We start from the raw sequence: 22,968 nt of genomic DNA, 5'->3' as shown, positions 1-22,968 counted from the left end.
TTTCATCCTTACATTCTTAGCCCTTAAACTTACCATTCGTTCTCCACTAAAATCCCTATACACAGACCTCTACTCTTTGAAGAGAGCTCCACATTAAAACCACTCACTCACTCTCTTTCTCCATCTGGCTCATCTCAGTTTTGCTACCAATTATGATATCTTTAGGATATTGACCCTTAGATTTTCAATAAACCAGCAACTCTCACTTCACACATGATGTTCTTCACTGCAGCACTAACCTCCAGACTTCACTGGGTATCTGCTAAATTCCTACCCAGATCACCAAATTCTGAAGTCACTTTTGTCCATGACATGACAGTAAAAACAAAAAGACAAGAAAACAAACACCCAACAAACACAAGATCAGTCATCACTGGTTCACACCTAGGTCCACCATGAGGCAAAGAGCAATGGCTTACTACAGATAACAATTAGAACCCAATACCAAACTGAGTAATCATGGTAACTCCTCACAATTTTAGATTCCATCCTGTGGCTTTCAAATAATTCCTCCTCACCCTTCTCCCCATCCTCTCTCTTCTGCTTAAAGCAGATGACCTTATTTATCCTAATGGAAGTCACCAATATTGAAAGTCCTCTGAAGGCTTCCCACACTGTTTGCTTTCTCAGCCCCTTGTTTCTCCATTAATCAGTAACCTGACTGGTATTCCTCTCCTATCTGCTGCTGCTGCTAAGTCACTTCAGTCGTGTTCGACTCTGTGTGACCCCATAGATGGCAGCCCACCAGGCTCCCCTGTCCCTGGGATTCTCCAAGCAAGAACACTGGAGTGGGTTGCCATTTCCTTCTCCAATGCAGTAAAGTAAAAAGTGAAAGTGAAGTCATTCAGTCATGTCTGACTCTTCACGACCTCATGGACTGCAGCCTACCAGGCTCCTCCATCCATGGGATTTCCCAGGCAAGAGTACTGGAGTGGGCTGCCATTGCCTTGCTCCTATCTGCAACTTTCTTCAAATAACTAACCCCCTACCTTTTGCCCTATTTTCACTCTCATCTTAATCAAATATTACTGACATAATCCTTGGTTAAATAAATATATGTACAAGATACAAACAGGAAATATTATTAAGAGCACCAACAACTGAGCAACTTGCTATAAGGTGAAATTTGGATTAATGCTTCAATACTTCTATATTTATGCCCCACTGCTTTGTTAGACTGAAGGGATTCCATTTAATTTTCTCTTCTCTGAATGTCCCATCTGACACTCTCCCTACACCCAGGAGACCAGGGTTCAATCCCTGGGTCAGGAATATCACCTGGAGAAGAAAATGGCTACCCACTCCAGTATTCCTGCCTGGAGAATTCCATGGACAGAGGAGGCCGGAAAAAATAGATGTGATTATAAATTAATGTTAATAAGTGTCAGATGGAAACTAAACAAGTAAATGGGAAAAACACACACACACACACACACACACAGGACTTCCCTGGTGGCTTAAACAGTAAAGAATCTGCCTACAACGCAGGAGACCTGGGTTCAATCCCTGAGTCAGGAATATCCCCTGAAGAAGGAAACGGCAACCCACTCCAGTCCCCTTGCCTGGAGAATTCCATGGACGGAGGAGCCTGGTGGGCTACAGGCCATGGGATCATGAGTCAGACAGAGCTGAGTGACTACACCCACAGAGCTGGTTAGTCTCCCGCAGTTTTATGAACAATGTTGCCCTCTTGTGGCCTGAAATTTTCAAGCTGGCAAGTTGGACATGTAAGAGATAGACATATAAAACTGTATATTTGAAAATTACTAATAAATTTTGAAGTATTTAACAGAATTAAAATGTTTAAAATATAATTTAAATGTATTAAGTAATAAAAGTTTAAAATTATGGCCATTAGAGTCAAATTGAAAGTGAAAGTGAAAGAAAGTAAATGTCAAAGAAAGTGAAAGTCGCTCAGTCATGTCCAACTCTTTATTATAAAGTCCATGGAGTTCTCCAGGCCTGGAAACTGAGGTGGGTAGCCTTTCCCTTCTCCAGGGGATCTTACCAACCCAGGGATCAAACTTAGGTCTCCCACATTGCAGGCAGATTCTTAACCAGCTGAGCCACAGGGGAAGCCCAAGAATACTGGAGTGGGTAGTCTATCCTTTCTCCAGTGGATCTTCCCGACCCAGGAATCGAACTGGGGTCTCTTACATTGCAGGTGGATTCTTTACCAACTGGCTATAAGGGAAGCCCAAATTAGTTAATAGCATATCACAACTCATTAATTAATTGCATATATTAATTGATTGCATTAACACTAGAAAACATTTTATTCTATAAGAAGAAAGACTGAGTTACAGAGTCTTAAATTATTTGCTCACATATGCAAAAAGAGATAAATGCTACATCATCCACCTACTAAAGATTATAATATAATTGTACAGGATCCCACTAATTTTCTTTTTCATCTTTAATTTTACCTTGACTATATCTATTCTGGGTATATGTGGTGAAGGGGGAGTAGAGAAAAAGAGTAAGAAGGATTTAAAGGTCGTCATTTTGTTTCACACTTCAGAATGCAAATTTTTGAAAATTGGTTTCATTTCATCAATCTGATAGTATTTTGATAAAATACTATTTTGAGAAACAAAACAAAAGCTTAATAGAAAGACGCAAAACCTCACACAGTAATAAGAATGTGATTTGGCTTACAATCATGTAACTAGAATAAATATCTCTATAAAAATTATATGATTGCCATTTTGGATCTTTACCTAACAGGTCATACTTAATGACCACTGGCAAAATGCTAAATTTAAGATATACCTGTTAGCTTGAATATCTGGTTTTCCTTTTTCTTTTGTTACCCTATCATGCCCCCTTGTGACAGATAAAAATAAGTTTAACTTTTGCTTCATAATATTATGTCTAATTTTTGGCCACTGAAGCAATGATTTTTATTTTTATTTTTATGTTGAGCATATATTCCTTATTAAAATTTTTCTAAAAATATTACCTACTATGCTGATTTATTAAAAATGTACTCAACCTAAAAAAAAACTCAGTTATTAGAAATAGCAAGAAAGACTTATATATTTCCAGAGATGGAGTCTAACAAGACAAAATTTTCCTTAGCTTCACTGTCACAGACTATTGCAAATACTGTAAATAATTTTAAAAATTAGATCTTGAACATAAATAATAAATATGTGTTGAACATTGGCTGAATCAGTTCTTAAGCTACTTTTGGTATTTGAACTTGCTCCAGGAGTTTCAGTAACTTTTATTAATCTCAAAACATTTATTTAAATGTTGCTTTTGATACTGTTGAAAGTGAGTAGAAATATCCATCAAAGCAATACAACATTATCAAACTACCCTGAATTACTGCACTGAATTCCACTTCCTTAGAATTGAAGGAGAGTCTCACTATTTTTAAGAGTTTGGGGTTATATTTCCTTGGGTAACCACAGTTCACAGAGCCCGGATGGACTTGGTAGGAGTTTACAACATAAGAGTACAGGATGCACTAAACAATCTGACAACAAAGCAAATATTGACATTTTCTCTAAAAAGCCTTGACATTTTAATTCTTTAAACCTAAAAATCTTTGAGTACACACAAAAAATCACACTTATCTTAAAAAGATAAAAGATAAAATTAAGATATCACTATATAAGGGCAAAAAAGGAAAGTTGAACATTTATGAATATAAAAATGAGTTATCAGTAATTTATCAATGGTTAGTAACTGCTGTGTTAACAAATATCAGTTATTCCTCAGAAACCAACAGTATCTTAGTTATTTTGTTTCTAAAAATTATATATATACCTATACACACACATATTTCTTAGAATTCTATAATTGAATTGATCAAAATAATAAATAGAAAATTAATAAAGGTAAAAATTAATCTGAGTGTTTCTTTGTATACTGGTATAAGCTAGAACTATAGGATAAATATAGACTCCTTGCTTGTCTCAGGAGTAATCTTACTTTTATGGAAACATTTCACTGACATTAAGATTTTTATAAAGGAAATTGATGAATGAGAGAAGCAGATAGAAAAGAATGTCATGTTACTTATATTGAGCCTATGAGTCCATGAGTAAACACAAAGTTATATGAAATATACAAATAAATTGTCTTAATTATAGCTATAAATTCATTAACCACCTATTTCTTGCTCTAATATCTATAAATTACTCCACATATTAAGTAATTTTAATAAAACAACTAGAGGTGTCCAAATAAAGACAAATGACTTGAAAAGCCTGGCAAGTGGGACAGAAGAAAGATGCCTTTGAACATTTTGCAAGTTCAGCATAACCACAAAAGATATTCACTGTGCTCGTTTCCCAAAGTGTCAAAGCTGATATTCATGGAACTGATAAATGTATGGAAATAGTTTATAGAATAATCAAGCAATTTAAAAACACACAAAGGAATAAGCACGTGAAGCAGATGCTCTTTAGAATCACCATTTGCTGTGACGAACCAGCTTAGAAAGCAATTACAGCATAATTCTCAGTGTACAATAGATAGAATAATCAATAGCAAAGTAGGTAAGAAACAGGGGAAAGTAAAAATAGCATTTAAGAGTATAATAAATCATTAAATGCAATATCATAAATTTCTCTACATTTTTCTTATTATTTTTATGGAGTATTACCTTAGACAGTCTCATATCTGTGCATTTTATTTCTATGCTTATTAAATACAATTTGCTAAAAATAGTTTAAATGATTATATTTTCAATGTCAGATACACAGTTATTGAGCATTGATTACCCACCTAATTTTTTCCTTAATTTCTTTGATTTCATTTTCTGTGCTCTCTTCAGCATCTGCTGAGCAGTAGAAATATCCTTAAAACCCCTATTAAAAGATCAAATTTAATAAAGGCAAAAATCCTCAGACTATATTTATATTATGCATATACATATAAACATACATATCTGAATTATATCATACCAAAACAAATTTGAATTCCCATTTAAGAATCTAAATTTAACAGAGGTATAGTTTCTTAAAAACTAATAAAGATATTCTTGAAATCTTGAAAAATACCTGTTTTGAATATTTAAAGTATCTAAATTTCTTAATATGTTAGGGTTAAATGAACTACATACCATTCTTCTGAAATTTTTTCTTCTTTTTCAGACTTTAGCAGACTCTTTCTGCTGGTCTTTGCTTCAGGTAGTCTGGATAAAGTTCTATTTTCTGATCTAGCAATAGGACAAAACCACACTTGACTGAATCAACACAAGTATATCAGCACTTTTTAAAACCACAAGCTGTTTATGTTGTCTCACACTTGGAAATAAAATATATTTAAGTTACAGAAAAAACTTTATCTGGAAAAGTAATAAAAGTCAGCCATTAATTTAAAATGTTTACATTTCAATTACTTGAAGCATATTTCAATCCTATTGTTGAAAGAAACAACATTGGAATTTTTATTCTAATTCTTATCTCTACCTATATAGCAGTATTTAAAAGTCCATTTGTATACAATAGTTAATAATATTATTTCACTGATACTTTGGATTTGCTTTAATGAAATATATCACACATTTTTCTTACACTGAAAACTCCATAAAATCATTAAATTTTTAATACAAATGCTCTGCCATGTTCTAAACAAGCAAATTCATACATATTTTCATAATCTTACAATTTTTTTAAGGAGTATAATATCCTTGTCATTCATTAAAGGTTGATCCTCTAAAAGAGCGATTTAGCTTACCTGCTATTAAATTGTGTGTGTTCTGATGAAAGCACATTTTCTTTCTCATTACATAGCCATGCTTGAGCTGGATGACTTGGTAAATTAAGTGAAGTATCATCATATTTTAAGATTCCAGAGAACTTGCCAGAAAAAAATGTACATACATATAAAATAAATTGAAAAAAATCTAACATTTATATTGTATTACTTTACATACATATTACTGAGTAGTTTAAGAAAAACATATAAAAATTAAAAATTGTAATAAAATGAAATTTATAGACTAGACATACAAATGTCCTTTCTTGCTGTGGTGAGAGGTATACTTTTTGTATAGTTTGCATATACAAAATGATTAATTGAAAAGATCATTTAAAAATTCAGAAAACAAAAACTTCAAAGATTATCAAATAAATAACAGATATTACAGTTCATTGACCTCTGACTGAGAATCTTCAGCTGTTGCCCTTTTAATGCATATTTTTGTATTTCTAAAGTGCTGTCAACTAGTGATTTTATGCAGCTGAAGCATATCATATATATTTTTTTTTTTTTTTGCTACTGTGAAATAAAGTGTTGAAAGAAATCCAAAATAAAGAAAAAAAATTAGGAGCAAATGAAAGAAAAGCTACATGAAAAATTACATCTGGGGATGAGGAGGAAGTCAGAGGCTTCTAAAAGTAATTGTGTTTTTCAAGTCAATAAATTGTATTATTAATCACTGCAGCATAGCACAACCTTAAGAAATGAGCAAAGATCGAGCACTAAGAGATTTCCATGACATGTTACCTTTGGCCAGTGCAGCTGGTTTGGAAGAAGCAATGTTTGTGAAGGGAAGCGGGCGGAATCTAAAGCAAGCCATTCCTTCTCTAAGGCAGCCTGAACAAATAATAACATTAATGTACATAATTTAGTTTGCATAACTTTTATAAAGATTCTTTTAAACTGTCTTACACACTACCAATGTTAAGAAAGTATATCAGCATTTCTACTTAGAGGAAAATTTGCTACTTGCTCTCGTTATGAATCTGTTTAATGCAAACATTCTAAAAAAATGGGATAAAATTTTTCATCCCCAAGTAGAATAAAGTAAAACCTTGAGTACTCACATGTTCTAAAAAATGAGAAGTACAGATTGTTCAGTGTATTAAACTGTTTGAGAACTAGGACTCTGAGCCAACTCTAGATGTAACTGAAGGACATAATCGTTTAACTTTTTATTATGCAAATTATAATATTTTCCAGCAATCCTCACTATTTAAAATGTATATTATTTTAACATATTAGTATCACTTTTTCTGAAAATACTATCTGTAAGTTAGCTTTTACTTAATTTTAGTTCAAAATTTCACAAATTTTCTGGATATATGGAAAAAAAAGAATTTTGTGGCAATATATGGAACATGGTTCCTGATATTATATTCTCTAATTCAAAGGTTTGAATGATAAAAATATAAAATTTGAAATGATTTTGTCACTTCACTCTTCATCTTATAAGATTTTTATTCCATTTAGGTAATTTTCAAACTTTTTATCTTTCTACAATGGAACTGTGCTAGTTACACTAGTATTGTATAATTTAGGATATCATAAAAAAATTAGGATATCATTATCTAAATTTTATTTGCTTGGCTTATCTAATATGGCTTAAATAATATTCTTTGGTTCTATAATTTTTAAAAAATCTTTAAGGAAAAAGGATGGTCATAATACCAATGAGCTTGATTTTTAAAAGTTTCTAAAATGATCAAACATATTTATGTTTTAAAAACTGGAATGACTATAAACTAAGACTTAAATTCAATTTTCCATTTATATAGCTTCAGTGTTTCTTGACTGTCTCTTGAAAGACCATTGGAAAGGCAAGACTAAGACATCCGGACTACAGACCAGCAGTGCAATGGCAGACCATTGCTTACAGCATTCAGTCTTAGGAAATCTAATCAAATTTATGTTAACTGAATATCTATGTAAAAAGAACACACTTGTGCACCAGTACATTGTTCAATTCCACCTGGGAAGAGATTATTAACACATATGTCACAGTTATATGCTTGTTATACCTGGTTTAAGAATATATATCTGACTTAAGAGGGGCTGCTGCTGCTACTGCTAAGTCACTTCAGTCGTGTCCGACTCTGTGTGACCCCATAGACGGCAGCCCACCAGGCTTCCCCGTCCCTGGGATTCTCCAGGCAAGAACACTGGAGTGGGTTGCCATTTCCTTCTCCAATGCATGAAAGTGAAGAGTGAAAGTGAAGTCGCTCAGTTGTGTCCGACTCTTAGCAACCCCATGGATTGCAGCCTTCCAGGCTCCTCCATCCATGGGATTTTCCAGGCAAGAGTACTGGAGTGGGGTGCCATTGCCTTCTCCATAAGAGGGGCTACTAAATGCAAAATTGCAAGCAGTACGCGTGGCTGAGGTTTTTTAAATATTTATTCTGTATGACAATTCAAGGAAAATTTAGGTCTATCCCAGGAAAGATCAAGGTCCGAGACATATCAGTTATCGTTAAATTAATATTCTTATTCTGTAAAACTGCTAAAATGAAGAGATGTGGAGACAATACTACAAAAGGCAAAATGCCAGAGGATTCTGGGATCATGGTGGATTAGGTAGCACCAGGAAACTGTCTCCCAACCTACACAACTGAACCCACAGAATCTGTCCAGTATAACCATTTTAGAAGTCTAGAGTCTACTGAGGGCTTGTAATGCCCTGGGGAAAATGGTTAATTTTGGTCATTATCAATTCTTAGCACAGCAACAGCTACCCATTTCCATTCCCCAGCCCCGAGGCAGGCAGTCATTCATGTGTTTTAGGAGTATGTTGCATATAGCTTGCAGTGGTCAGGGCAGACAATGAGGATGCTGTCTTCCAAATATTGGAGATATGTGATTGACCTTTGTTGCTTCTGATCACAGAGGTACAAAGAGGTGAGTGGCTATATCATATAGATGATACCATAGAGACGTTTCTTCCTTGGAAAAGCTACATAAAGTTTGGGGAAATTTTTAGTTCTATTAATACCTAAAAGTGTAGAAAAATTTGAAAATAGCTTTTATTATTTTGTTTAATATAAGGTGACAGACATTTTTAAGATTCTAGAATAATTCTTTAACTTTAGTCTTTTAAAAATTTTAGAGACATAAATAGAAGGTGCAATATAAAATGCTAAAGATACTTGGTAATTATATAATCTCAAACAAAAATGTTAGCAAGACTACTGATTTATACCAGTTCAAGCTTATTAATATCAAATATACATGATAGTATCTAGTATGTTGAGGAAAAAAAACTCAAAACATCAGGAGGAATTGGTCATACTTATAAATATGCTACTGTTTAAAAATGTATATTAATATGTCTTTCTTCCTGCTGGGCATATACAAATTTCATTTATTGCTTAAGAAAACCTTCTGCTCAGATATTCCTTAATTTACAACTGAGAATTTGGAAAGCTTTCTGTTTATTAGAAGACTAAATCAAAATTTATTTACATATTAAAAATAAAATTGTTCATGTCTCCTGGTTTATGGGAACTTTAATAGAATTTGTATTTTGCTGTTGTGTGAACATTGTATAATCTGAATTAAGTTAAGTCACTTCACAGTGATTTTCAGGTCTAATATATCCTTCTACTTTTCTGCCTATTTGTTCTATTAATTTTTGAGAGTTTGATATTGAAATTCCAACTAAAAATCTAAATTTATCTACTTAAAAAAATAAGTGTAATATGGTAGATCAGACAGTAAAGAATCTGTCTGCAGTGCAGGAGGCCCAGGTTCGATCCCTGGTTTGGGAAGATCCCCTGGAAGAAGGGAATGGTTACCCACTCCAGTATTCTTGCCTGAAGAATCCCATGGACAGAGGAGCCTGGCAGGCCACTGTCCATGGCATCACAAAGGGTAGGACACGACTGACCCACTAAGCAGAGCACAGCATGGACACACACAACTTGGAAGACTTTCAAGGGAATTAAGATGAGTGAAAAAAACAATCCGCAAATGTTACAAATTGCATGACTCATTTATATAACATTCTTGACATGACAACATTATAGAAATGGAGGACAGATGAATGGTTGCCAATGGCAAGATACTGGACTGGGGAGGTGGCTGAGGCTAGAGGGGCAACATGATGGATTCTTATAATGATGGAACTATTTTGTATCCTGATTGTGGTGGTGGATACATGAGTCTACACGTGATAATATCATGATAAAACTGGATAGAATTAAACACACATGTGAGGACAAATAAAACCAGGGAAACAGAAAAACATAAAGTTGAATTCAGATAAATTTGCAATCATGCATTCACAACATTTGAATATACATACATTGGACTTTTTATCAGAGAAGAAATTTTTACCCTATAATCCAACTTTGAAAGACTATGAAATAAGGCTATCAGAAGAGCTGGGAGTTACCTTCATGCTTATTTGCATGAAAATGAAAGTGAAACTCACTCAGTTGTGTCCCACTCTATACAGTCCATGGAATTCTTCAGGCCAGAATACTGAAGTGGGTAGCCTTTCCCTTCTCCAGGGGATCTTCCCAACCCAGGGATCAAACCCAGGTCTCCCATATTGCAGGCAGATTCTTTACCAGCTGAGCCACAAGGGAAGCCCAAGAAGACTGAAGTAGGTAGCCTACCCCTTCTCCAGCGGATCTTCCCAACCCAGGAATTGAACTGGGGTCTCCTGCATTGCTTATTTGCGTATGTATATCTAAATTTTTTCACGCCAACTAGTATAATCCTTTCATTTAACATATGAAACTAGAATCAGACTTGCTCTAAGCCACAGGTTACTTAGAGTTGAACAAATCCTACAGATTCTAAAGCCATGTCTTGATCTTTTTTTCCTTCTATAATCCCTGACTCTGAGCCCCAGCAGTTTCCTCCTCTTCTACCCAAGTTGACTCATGCCATTTTCAAAATAATCCTAACACTTCTTGATAACTTTCGTTGCACCTCAGAATCCTTACAATTCTTGGAAACTTGGCCCATTATGAATATCAAAACACACTTTCTAAACTCTCCCTTCCAATATCAATGTTGATACCTTTTCAGTTATCTATTAACTAACTTCAGCCATAGAGCTATGGCCCTTGGAATTCATCTGTATAATTTTTCTGTTTTCTGAACCATTAGAGCCTGACAGTTATGTGGTTTTTATCACAAAAGCTAACTCAACAATGATCTGATAGACTGAGTTCACTACTCTCACTTCCTTCTGTCCACATGCCTAGATAAGGCAATTTAATCAGTTATGTGGCTGTCCTCAGAAAGGGGTCATACCCTTGCAGCTACTTCCTATGTAATAATTATGCAAAAATACATGGAGGATGACACAGACATATATTGCCAGCTCAGGATTTTCTCTTGATCATTCCTAGGCATAGAATATATTTCTTTCCCTAATAGGAAGTTCCAGGCCAGCTTGATTGACACATTCTTAGGATGAAGCCTGACAAAAAGAGGCTTAGGGTATACAAAGTTAATTCTGGTTAAGTTTTATAAAAATGCACTTGTTCCTCTTCTGAACCCTTCCAGACAAAAGGTCTAGGTGTGAATAGAGAATCATTTTAATCACATTAAAAATGTAAAGTTATAACTACTGAAGTGGGACACACAATGCAGTTAGAATCACTTCTTAAACTAGGAGAACTGCTCATATCTTTGAAAAGAAAACCTCAGATTCTGAGAGGTATAGGGAAGGGAAGGACATTAATGATCTTCTGTCCTTCAGAACTACTCTTGAAACCTCCCACCATAAGAAAAATGTCCTTTGGGGGCCCTCCCAAGCTTGTGCAAACACCTTAAATTTAACTCAGAGCTGGGCCTGCCACCCCCTTCCAGGAGTCTGTGACTACACTGTGACAGTCATTTTCCTAAGTCTATCATGTTATTGGGTGATGGTCCCATATCTTGCACCAGTCCCTGCTTCCACCCCCTCATAAAATACCTCTGGATTATCAGTCTTCCTATAGTGTGGACAAATGCCACCTGGAAGGTGTCCTGGTCATATTTCACCTGCAAATGTTTAAGAAAACACCACTATGGCCTTGAAAGCATTCAAGTAAGTCTCAGTTCACTGGCCAGGGTTGTTTTACATGGCAGAATTGCCTTAGAATTCTTCTTTGAGGGTCAAGAAAGAGTCTGTGTAATAGCTAAGACTTCCAGCTGTATCTAGAATAAAGCTGAAGTCCAAGAGGAAGTTCAATGCAGAAGCTTAAAGAGGAAATGCCTGGTTCAGTTCACTTCAGTCGCTCAGTCATGTCCGACTCTTTGCGACCCCATGGACTGCAGCACGCCAGGCCTCCCTGTCCATCACCAACTTTCGGAGCTTGCTTGAACTCATGTCCATCAAGTCAGTGATGCCATCTAGTCATCTCACCCTCTATCGTCCCCTTCTCCTCCTGCCTTCAATCTTTCCCAGCATCAGAGTCTTTCCCAGTGATACAGCTCTTCCCATCAGGTGGCTAAAGTATTAGAGTTCCAGCTTCAGCATCAGTCCTTCCAATGAATATTCAGGACTGATTTCCTTTAGGATTGACTGGTTGGATCCCCTTGTAGTCCAAAGGACTCTCAAGAGTCTTCTCTTGAAGAGTCTTCTTTTGAACCACATTTCAAAAGCATCAATTTTTAAGCACTCAGCTTTCTTTGTGGTGCAACTCTCACATCCATACATGACTACTGGAAAAACCATAGCTTTGACTAGACAGGCCTTTGTTGGCAAAGTAGTGTCTCTGTATTTAAAATACTGTCTAGGTTCGTCATAGCTTTTCTTCCAAGGAGCAAGTGTCTTTTAATTTCATGGCTGCAGTCACCATCTGTAGTGATTTTGGAGCCCAAAAAATAAAGTCTGTCACTGTTTGCATTGTTTCCCTATCTATTTGCCATGAAGTGATGGGGCCAGATGCCATGATCCTTGTTTTTTAAATGTTGAGTTTTAAGACAGCTTTTTAACTCTCCTCTTTCAATTTCATCAAGAAGCTTTTTAGTTCTTTACTTTCTGCCATAAAGGTGGTGTCATCTGCATATCGGAGGTTACTGATATTTGTCCTGGCAATCTTGATTCCAGCTTGTGATTCATTCAGTCCAGCTTTTCTCATGATGCATTCTGCATATTAGTTAAATAAGCAGGGTGACAATATATAGTGCTGATGTACAACCAGTTAGTTGTTCCATGTCCAGTTCTAACTGTTGCAGCTTGACCTGCATACAGATTTCTCAGGAGGCAGGTCAGGGTGCCTGGTATTCCTATCACTTTAAGAATTTTCTGCAGTTCGTTGTGATCCACACAGTCAAGAGATTTGGCATAGTCAATAAAGCAGAAGTAGATATTTTTTTCTGGAACTCTCTTTTTCAATGATCCAACAGATGTGGGCAATTTGATCTCTGGTTCCCCTGCATTTTCTAAATCGAGCTTAAAGATCTGGAAGTTCACGGTTCATGTACTGTTGAAGCCTGGCTTGGAGAATTTTGAGCATTACTTTGCTAGCGTGTGAGATGAGTACAATTGTGCAGTAGTTTGAGCATTCTTTGGCATTGCCTTTCTTTGGGATTGGAATGAAAACTGATCTTTTCCAGTCCTTTGGCCACTGCTGAGTTTTCCAAATGTGCTGGCATATTGAGTGCAGCACTGTAACAGCGTCATCTTTTAGGATTTAAAATAGCTCAACTGGAATGCCATCACCTCCACTAGCTTTGTTCATAGTGATGCTTTCTAAGGCCCACTTGACTTCGCATTCCAGGATGTCTGGCTCTAGGTGAGTGATCACACCATCGTGATTATTTGGGTCACGAAGATCTTTTTTGCATAGTTTTTCTGTGTATTCTTGCCACCTCTTCTTAATATTTTCTGCTTCTGTTAGGGCCAAACAATTTCTGTCCTTTATTATGCCCATCTTAGCATGAAAAGTTCCCTTGGTATCTCTAATTTTCTTGAAGACATCTCTAGACTTTCCCATTCTATTATGTTCCTCTATTTCTTTGCATTGATCACTGAGGAAGGCTTTCTTATCTTTCCTTGCTATTCTTTAGAACTCTGCATTCAAATGAGTATATCTTTCTTTTTATTCTTTGCTTTTCACTTCTCTACTATTTCCAGATATTTGTAAGGCCTCATCAGACAATCATTTTGCCTTTTTACATTTATTTTTATTCAGGATGGTATTGATCCCTGTCCCCTGGAGAACGTCACGAACCTCCATCCATAGTTCTTCAGGCACTCTGTCTAACAGATCTAATCCCTTGAATATATTTGTCACTTCCACTGTATAATCATAAGGGATTTGATTTCGGTCATACCTGAATGGTCTAGTGGTTTCCCCTACTTTCTTCAATTTAAGTCTGGATTTGGCAATAAGGAGTTCATGGTCTGAGCCACAGTCAGCTTCTGGTCCTGTTTTTGCTGATTTTATAGAGCTTCTCTATTCTTTGGCTGCAAAGAATATAATCTGTCTGATTTCGGTATTGAACATCTGGTGATATCCATGTGTAGAGTCTTTTCTTGTGTTGTTGGAAGAGGGTGTTTGCTATGACCAGTGCATTCTCTTGCCAAAACTCTATTAACCTTTACCCTGCTTCATTCTGTACTCCAAGGCAAATTTGCCTGTTACTCCAGGTGTTTCTTGACTTCCTACTTTTGCATTCCAGTCCCCTATAATGAAAAGGACATCTTTTGTGGGTGTTAGTTCTAGAAGGTCTTGTAGGTCTTCATAGAACCGTTCAATTTCAGCTTCTTCAGCATTACTGGTCAGGGCATAGACTTGGATTACTGTGATATTGAATGGTTTGCCTTGGAAATGAACAGAGATCATTCTGTTGTTTTTCAAATTGCATCAAAGTATTGCATTTTGGACTCTTTTGTTGACTATGATGGCTACTCTGTTTAGTCTAAGGGATTCTTGCCCACAGTAGTAGATATAATGGTCATCTGTGTTAAATTTCACCCATTTCAGTCCATTTTAGTTCACTGTTTCCTAAAATGTCAATGTTCACTCTTGCCATCTCCTGTTTGACCAGTTCCAGTTTGCCTTGATTCATGGACCTAACATTCCAGGTTTCTATCCAATATTGCTCTTCATAGCATTGGAGTTTACTTCCATCATAAAGGTTACAACTGGGTAACCTTTAATGAAGTCTGGTAACCATCATCAAATGTATCATGAGGATAGCCTAATGCGAATACCCTGGATCAGCTGGGGCTGGTCCCCAGCACTAGCCCCTGTCAGATTATTCACAGTGGCCATTGGAGTGGCTATATGTGAGAAAATCTGCCACATACATACTAGGGGTACATATTGTTGGGAGATAGCTTTCTTTACGTCTCTTAACACTTCTGTGTGATTTATGACATCTTTTGTTCTGGACTATCTTTCCAAAGATGTTAATATATTATAGCTAACAGACTTGGAAAATATAGTTTCTGAGTGTCTTCTTGTGGTGCAGAGGCAAAATTTGTTTGCGTTCTGGTGTAAGAAAATAATGACTTCCTCTAGAGCATAAAACAAGCAGATTTTTGCAGTCCTTATAAAATGTAGGGTTTCGTAGGCCTCCCAATTCCCAAGGGGGAATTCTTCTCTATGGAACTTGAGGGCAAAGGGGAATAAATATCAGCATGACATTTCTGCTGCCTGACAAGTAATACATGTCTCATTTCTTCTGCCAGCCTCCTTGAAAGTGTGGCAGCCTACCTTGTTAGATTGCATGCAGGATAAAAATTTCAGATCCCTCACTTTTCAGCATTTAAAAATTTAAGGCAAACTATGGGCTTTATGTTGGAGAAGGCAATGGCACCCACTCCAGAACTCTTGCCTGGAAAATCCCATGGACGGAGGAGCCTGGTAGGCTGCGTCCATGGGGTTGCTAAGAGTCAGACACGACTGAGCGACTTCACTTTCACTTTTCACTTTCATTCATTGGAGAAGGAAATGGCAACCCACTCCAGTGTTCTTGCCTGGAGAATCCCAGGGACGGGGGAGCCTGGTGGGCTGCCCTCTATGGGGTCGCACAGAGTCAGTCACGACTGAAGCGACTTAGCAGCAGCAGCAGCATGGGCTTTATGTAAAGAGACCCAACTAGTCAATCCTAAAGGAAATCAATCCTGAATATTCATTGGCATTACTAATGCTGACACTGAAGCTCCAATAATTTGGCCACCTGACTCATTAGAAAAGATCCTGATGCCTGGAAAGACTGAAGGCAGGAGGAGAAGGCGACAACAGAGGATGAGATGGCTGGATGGCATCTTGAGCAAGCTCCGCGAGGTGGTGACAGACAGGGAAGTCTGGCATGCTGCAGTCTATGGGGTTGCAAAGAGTCAGACATGACCGAGTGACTGAATTGAAGTGAATTGATGGGCTTCCCAGGTGGCGCTAGTGGTAAAGGACCCTCCTGCCAATGTAGGAGATGTGGGTTCAATCCCTGGGTCAGGAAGATCCCCTGGAGTAGGAAATTGTAACCCATTCCAGTATTCCTGCCTGGAAAATTCCATGCACAGAGGAGCCTAGCAGGCTTCAGTCCATGGGGTCGCAAAGAGTCAGACATGACTGAGCATTCACACACACATGCTTAATAAAAACCCAAATAAATTGATTTTGGTTATCAGTGTACCCTTGGTTAACCATTTGTTAAATGCAAATATTTCAGACAGGCAACAAACCAATATAAAAACTTCATGGCAGACTTATCCAGGCTTTTTGTTTGAGGCAAATTTATTAAGACAGTTTTATATTCACTTCTTTTATAGCAATTGTAATTCACTGTAAAATTCAAATATATTTCCGATATCTTCTAGACTAGGGACCGTGTCATATCTGTCTATGTACATATGCTGATACCAAGCATGGTGCCCACCATATGTAAGCATTCAGTATTTGTTGGCTGGGAGTGAAAAATCAGTTTGAATAGATGACTACAACTCTTTTGGGATATCTTAAAGAAGAGTTTAGGCTTAATCCAAAGGAACTACTGTTATGACCTAAATAAGATGAAAAGGAAGTTAGATAAGTCTGGTTAGATAAGACTGGTTAGATAAGTCTTGCATTTGTATATAGGAAAGTAAAAGAAAGAAAGAACAACACAAAAAAAGCAGTTACACTTTGATAACTTGATTATGTCATCTGAAGTTGTTAAGATTATTTGAAAATTAAGTGATGGCAATAAAAAAAAAACAGTAAAAATTATCAAAGGAAAGAAAAGTAACAATACCTTCCTAATTGGTATTTAGCTTTAATTCTTAGCTCCCCTAAACTATAATCTCTGTATTAGAAACAAATTTATCCATTTAAAACAATAATACATTTAACTCCTTTGCTCAAAACCAAGTAATAATTTTCTATCACATTTGAATAAAATTCAAAGTTCTTGAAATCATATCATGGGCTTTATGTGGACTGTTGCCTGATCATTTTTATGTTTCTTCCTGATCTCAGGTTATTCTCCACCACTAATCAGTACTGTGCCGTATTGTGCTTAGTCGCTCAGTTGTGTCCAACTCTGCAATCCCATGAGAGTAGCCTGCCAGGCTCCTCTGTCCATGGGGATTCTCCAAGCAAGAGTACAGGAGTGGGTTGCCATGCCCTCCTCCGGGGATCTTACAAACCCAGGGATCAAACCCAGGTCTCCCACATTACAAGCAGATTCTTTACCAGCTGAGCCACCAGGGAAGCCCATGAATACTGGAGTGGGTAGCCTATCCCTTCTCCAGGGGATCTTCCTGACCCAAGAATTGAACAGGGGTTTTCTGCACTGCAGGTGGATTCTTAACCAGCTGAGCTACCAAGGAAGCCCACTCATCAGTTCTACTTCTTGTGCATTTTGGGTTCCTTTAGTATACTAAAAAAAATCCCTTCTTTTTTCATTTCCATACCACTTAGCCATGTATAGTATTATCTGATGGTTATCCCTTCACTTTATTTTCACATCTTTATCAATATTTCACCTTATGCAGGCCTTCTCTGATCATAAAATCAGATTCCATGCTCTCTTAATTTTTCTTAGAAAAATTTTTATAACCATTTTCAATATGTAAAGAGGGAAACTAGAGTTAAAGAGTGAAATTTTATTATTTTAAAAGGGTTAATTATACAATGATTTAACTGTTCTAAATGTGTATGCCCTAATACATATCCTCAAACTATGAGGTCAAGTTTGACAGAACTAAAAACTTAACTTAGAGAAACCCACCCATGTTCGATCCCTAGGTTGGGAAGACCCCCTGGAATAGGAAATGGCAAATCACTCCAGTATTCCTGCCTGGTAAGTCTCATAGAAAGCGGAATCTAGCGGGCAACAGTCCATGGGGTAGCCAAGAGTAGGCTATGACTGAGCAGGAAACACACACAAACAATTATAATAAGAGATTTAGCATTCTTCTGTCAATAACTTATAGAAAACTCTCCAAATCACTAAAAATAAAGATTTTTAAAAATACAACTATCAAACGGAGGAATTGAGGTTTTAGTAGCCATAACACCTGAAAAAATGCACCTTCAAGTGCTCGTGGAACATTATCCCCAAAAGATGATGTGCTAAGACAAATTTTTAAGAAACAAATAACATCAATCTTACATCAAACTCTTTCAGAAAAAAGAAACATAGGAAACATTTCCTAATCAAATAGGCACAATGTTGACATCAAAATCTGAAAAGAATTTTACTAGAAAGATTTATAGGCATAGCATCTTCTTGAATACAAAGGCAAAAATCCTAAAAAAAAAAAATATTAGCAGAACAAATTTAGTGGTATATAAAATAATAATACTTTATAGCTAAGTCAATTTGTTCTAGGAATACATGGTTTAATGCTTGTAAATCAATGTCATAAGCCTGCAAAGTGATAAAAGCCAAATTATGTATAGAATCATCAACATCATCATCATATATTAACTTCTTGGAAAGGTAAGGAGATGCTAAGGAGGTTAACCCAATCAAATATAGAGTTTCTGAAAGAAACCTATATTAAACGTCTGACTTTGTAGTGGAAGCTTTTACCCTGAGACCAGGAACTAGCAAAAGATGACTTCTAAAATCACCACTATTTAACATTGTACTGAAGGTACTAGTCAGGACAATAGAGCAAGAAAAATAAACAAAAGGCATACGAATTAGGAAAAAAAAAAAAGAAGAATAAAAATTATTATGCTCAGGTGATATGATTGTGGGTACAGAATATTCAAAAGACTTGAGAGATAAGTAAGTGATTTCAGAAAGTGACTGGATATAAGGTTGGTATACAAAAACAAAATAATATCAGAAAATGTCAAATAGCTAGAAGTAAATCTAATAAAAAATGTACAAGAACACTATGAAGAAAATACAGAGTATAGTGGACAGAGATTTTAAGTTAAATAGGGTTGTTATTCTATGTTCATGAATGTAAAAATGCAATATTCTAAAAAAAATCAGTTCTTCCAAATTGACTTATAGATTTATTACAATCTCAGAGAAAATTTGAACATTTATTGTGCAAATTGATAGGCTAGTACTAAAATCTGTACATAAATGAAATGGATAAAAAGTAGCAGAGTAGATCTTTCTTGAAGAAGAACAACAAAGTCGGAGCACTTTTAAGACTAGATAATGAAGTTTACCATAAATTATGTAGTAATTAGAGTAGTGATATAAGGATAAACTGTAACAGAAAGCCAAGGAAAATTAGGAGAACCCATGCACAGCTTCCTGAATGTAAATAATGCTTCCACTGGAATCTCTTGTGAAAAGTATGGTCTATACAACAGATAGCTGTGGGTCAATGAGACAACCAAATGTGTATCTTTGGAGGAGAATTTGACGCCCTACTCACATTGCACGCCAAATTTAATTCAAGATGCACCACGGATTTAAATCCTGAAAGTTAAGATAATAAAGTTTTTAGAATATCTTAATGAGCTGATAAGCAAAGATTTCTTATACGTCATGAAAACAAAAATCTTTTGTTTTTAATTTAAAATAGAAACATTCTGTTCATCAAAATAAACCACAAAGAGAGAAAAAAAGGGAAATCTCAGAATTTAGAGAATGTTTTTTCAAGAGAAAACAGAATAGTATTCAGATTATAAAAAGCACTCCCACAAGTCAATAAGAAAAAAGATGTACAACCGAACTTAAAAACGCACACCAACACTTGATCATATCACAAAAGTACATATCCAAATGGCCAAAAAGCAAATGAAATGGTATTTAACATTATTAGTTATGAGATAAACGCAAATTAAAAGAACTAGATCAGATCAGATCAGCCGCTCAGTCATGTCTGACTCTTTGCGACCCCATGAATCGCAGCACGCCAGGCCTCCCTGTCCATCACCAACTCCCAGAGTTCACCCAGACTCACGTACATCGAGTCAGTGATGCCATCCAGCCATCTCATCCTCTGTTGTCCCCTTCTCCTCTTGCCCCCAATCCCTCCCAGTATCACAGTCTTTTCCAATGAGTCAACTCTTCACATGAGGTGGCCAAAGTACTGGAGTTTCAGCTTTAGCATCATTCCTTCCAAAGAAATCCCAGGGCTGATCTCCTTCAGAATGGACTGGTTGGATCTCCTTGCAGTCCAAGGGACTCTCAAGAGTCTTCTCCAACACCACAGTTCCAAAGCATCAATTCTTTGGTGCTCAGCCTTCTTCACAGTCCAACTCTCACATCCATACATGACTACAGGAAAAACCATAGCCTTGACTAGATGGACCTTTGTTGGCAAAGTAATGTCTCTGCTTTTGAATATTCTATCTAGGTTGGTCATAACTTTCCTTCCAAGGAGTAAGCGTCTTTTAATTTCATGGCTGCAGTCACCATCTGCAGTGATTTTGGAGCCCAGAAAAATAAAGTCTGACACTGTTTCCACTGTTTCCTCATCTATTTTCCATGAAGTGATGGGACCGGATGCCGTGATCTTCGTTTTCTGAATGTTGAGCTTTAAGCCAACTTTTTCACTCTCCACTTTCACTTTCATCAAGAAGCTTTTTAGTTCCTCTTCCCTTTCTGCCATAAGGGTGGTGTCATCTGCATATCTGAGGTTATTTATATTTCTCCCGGCAATCTTGATTCCAGCTTGTGTTTCTTCCAGTCCATGAACAGTATGAAAAGGCAAAAGAACTAGATACCACTATAAACCTACTGGATTGGTAGAAAATGACATAAAAATACCAAGTTTTGGTGAGGATAAAGCTCCTCTGAAATTCTCATATTCTGCTGATAGGACTGTAAATTGATACAATCACCTTAAGATGTTGTTAGACACTAGCTACTAAACATAGGTTAATGATATGACTCAGAAATTCAGTTCTCAAAAGAAAGGTGAATATGCACATCAAAAAGTATGTACAAGAATGTTCGTAGTGTCTTTAGTCATAATAGGCAACACTAAGATAACGCATAACAAATAATCCATCAACAGTATACAGACTTTTAAAAATTGGTATATTCAATAATAGATTAAAAGTAGTATATTCTATATTCAAAAGAATGATATATATGCAACTATACTCATCCACATAGGTGAATTTCACAGACATAATATTATGTGAAAAAAGAGTAAATATTGGATGATTCTACTTATTGGAAGCCCAGAAATAGGCAAAACTCATCTATGATGACAGGGGTATGAATACTATAGAAGCACAAGGAAGTCTTCTGGGTATAGCCATACATTCTCTACCTTAATCTGAGTGATAAATACATGAGTTTGACTCTCTAGAAATAGAGGAAACAGAACGAGTAAGACTAAGGATGTAAAAGGTAAGTGTTCTGTATGGTAAGAGGGAGCTCAATGTGATTAGAGTATGTGGACACCATGGATGGGAAGTGGTAAATATGTCTGCAGAGTTTGCTGCCTGATTATTGAACCCTTGAAAAACAATTTAAGGAGGTTGTTCTCATTTTGCTAGGCAATAAAGAACTATTAGTTGTTGAACAGGGCATAAATAAGCTCAGTTATATTTAATGAAGAATAATTGATAAACCATTGCATAAATCAGGTTGAAGAATATACAAGAATTCTTGTAAATAGTCTATGATCACATTTACACACTATACAAGCTTGTATCCTAAATGAAGATGTTAAAATATTAGAAGCATAATTTTTCAAGTGCTATTAAAAAAAAATCCATAACAGAGTGTTAATAGGATGAAAACCTTAGAAACTGGTTTAGCTCCAAAAGACCAATATTTTAAGACCAATATCCTTATGTTGTAGTTAGCACTTACTTCATCAAATGTAAAATCTTCTAAATCTATTTCTTCATATTCTTCTTCAGATTCTTCATTCTTAATAGCCTCTAGAGCTGTTGTCAGTTTCTTTCGCAAAAGAAAGCCCTTCCAAACTGCCTAAACAAAAATTTAAAGCATGTTATACAGGGTTATAGATCAAACTCCAAACCAGATTCTCTGTGTTATCCCATTAGGAAGATAAAACATCTTAGACCTTAGTTTAATGGCTCGATAATCTGTTTTTTGAACTTTATGTGACATTTAAAACTGCAAGATAAATTAAATGACTGCTTGTGTCTAAAGTTCTGAATCTCAGGGGACTTTCCTCATAGTAAGCAGAAAAGAATCTTTAAAACTCCCTCAACTGCACATGTAGGTCAACCAATCAATTATCTGACAATCCCTCCAGGACCCATTCTAAATTAAGAAGAAAGAGATACAGAGGAAAACCAATTCCGTTAATTTTCAAATGATTATGTATAAAATAAACTAACACGCATTAAAGAAAACTTCAACATTTATAAATGGCCCTATTAGAGACTTAGTATCCTGGCCCATAGCAATTAACTAATTTCATCTTTAAATAAATCAAGCACATGATAAAACATTAAGAATGTTAGATAGAATTTAAAACATTAAGATTCCTCCATAATCATGGAGGAATCTTGGAGCTTTCCTAAATTTAACTCCAAGAACACTAGAGCTTTTAAAAAATTAATATCTTTATACACTGCTAGGGGTAAGCTCCAGGATATATAGTAAATGTAAAACATAGGTAGAAATAAGTGTGTATTGCATACCTTCATTTATCTCTGAAAACCAATATAAATATATAATAAACACATATATAAATTTTTATATTTAAATATATGTCATTGCTAATATCTACAAAGTGAAAGCATAAAGTATAAAATTAATTTCAAAGTTTATTACCTATAGACATAGAAAACAGAGGGGAAGATATAGCAATAGAAGCCAGATGTCTCTGAATATACACTTTGCTTAGATTTGAATTTGGAATTGAGCACATGCTTAAGAAAATTGTAACAAATAAATATTAAATAAAAGAAA

At 35.9% G+C, this 22,968-nt stretch overlaps 1 protein-coding gene across 5 annotated transcripts in view; it reads right to left on the bottom strand.

Annotated features, from left to right (window-relative positions):
• The window catches only part of LRRIQ1 (leucine rich repeats and IQ motif containing 1), a 225,845-nt gene that overhangs the window by 87,325 nt on the left and 115,552 nt on the right, over positions 1 to 22,968 (bottom strand). For all 5 annotated transcript variants that reach the window (XM_059886782.1, XM_005206079.5, XM_059886783.1 and 2 more), the window contains 5 exon segments: positions 21,895 to 22,014; positions 6,466 to 6,555; positions 5,695 to 5,816; positions 5,078 to 5,173; positions 4,741 to 4,823 (listed from right to left, as the gene is read on the bottom strand). In XM_059886782.1, the coding sequence (XP_059742765.1) occupies positions 4,741 to 4,823; positions 5,078 to 5,173; positions 5,695 to 5,816; positions 6,466 to 6,555; positions 21,895 to 22,014 (511 nt within the window).

The sequence above is a fragment of the Bos taurus genome, chromosome 5 (genome assembly GCF_002263795.3).
Source record: "Bos taurus isolate L1 Dominette 01449 registration number 42190680 breed Hereford chromosome 5, ARS-UCD2.0, whole genome shotgun sequence".
Taxonomy (NCBI): domain Eukaryota; kingdom Metazoa; phylum Chordata; class Mammalia; order Artiodactyla; family Bovidae; genus Bos; species Bos taurus.
The sequence above is the reverse complement of the archived record's forward strand: the minus strand, read 5'-3'. Positions and strand labels throughout refer to the sequence as shown.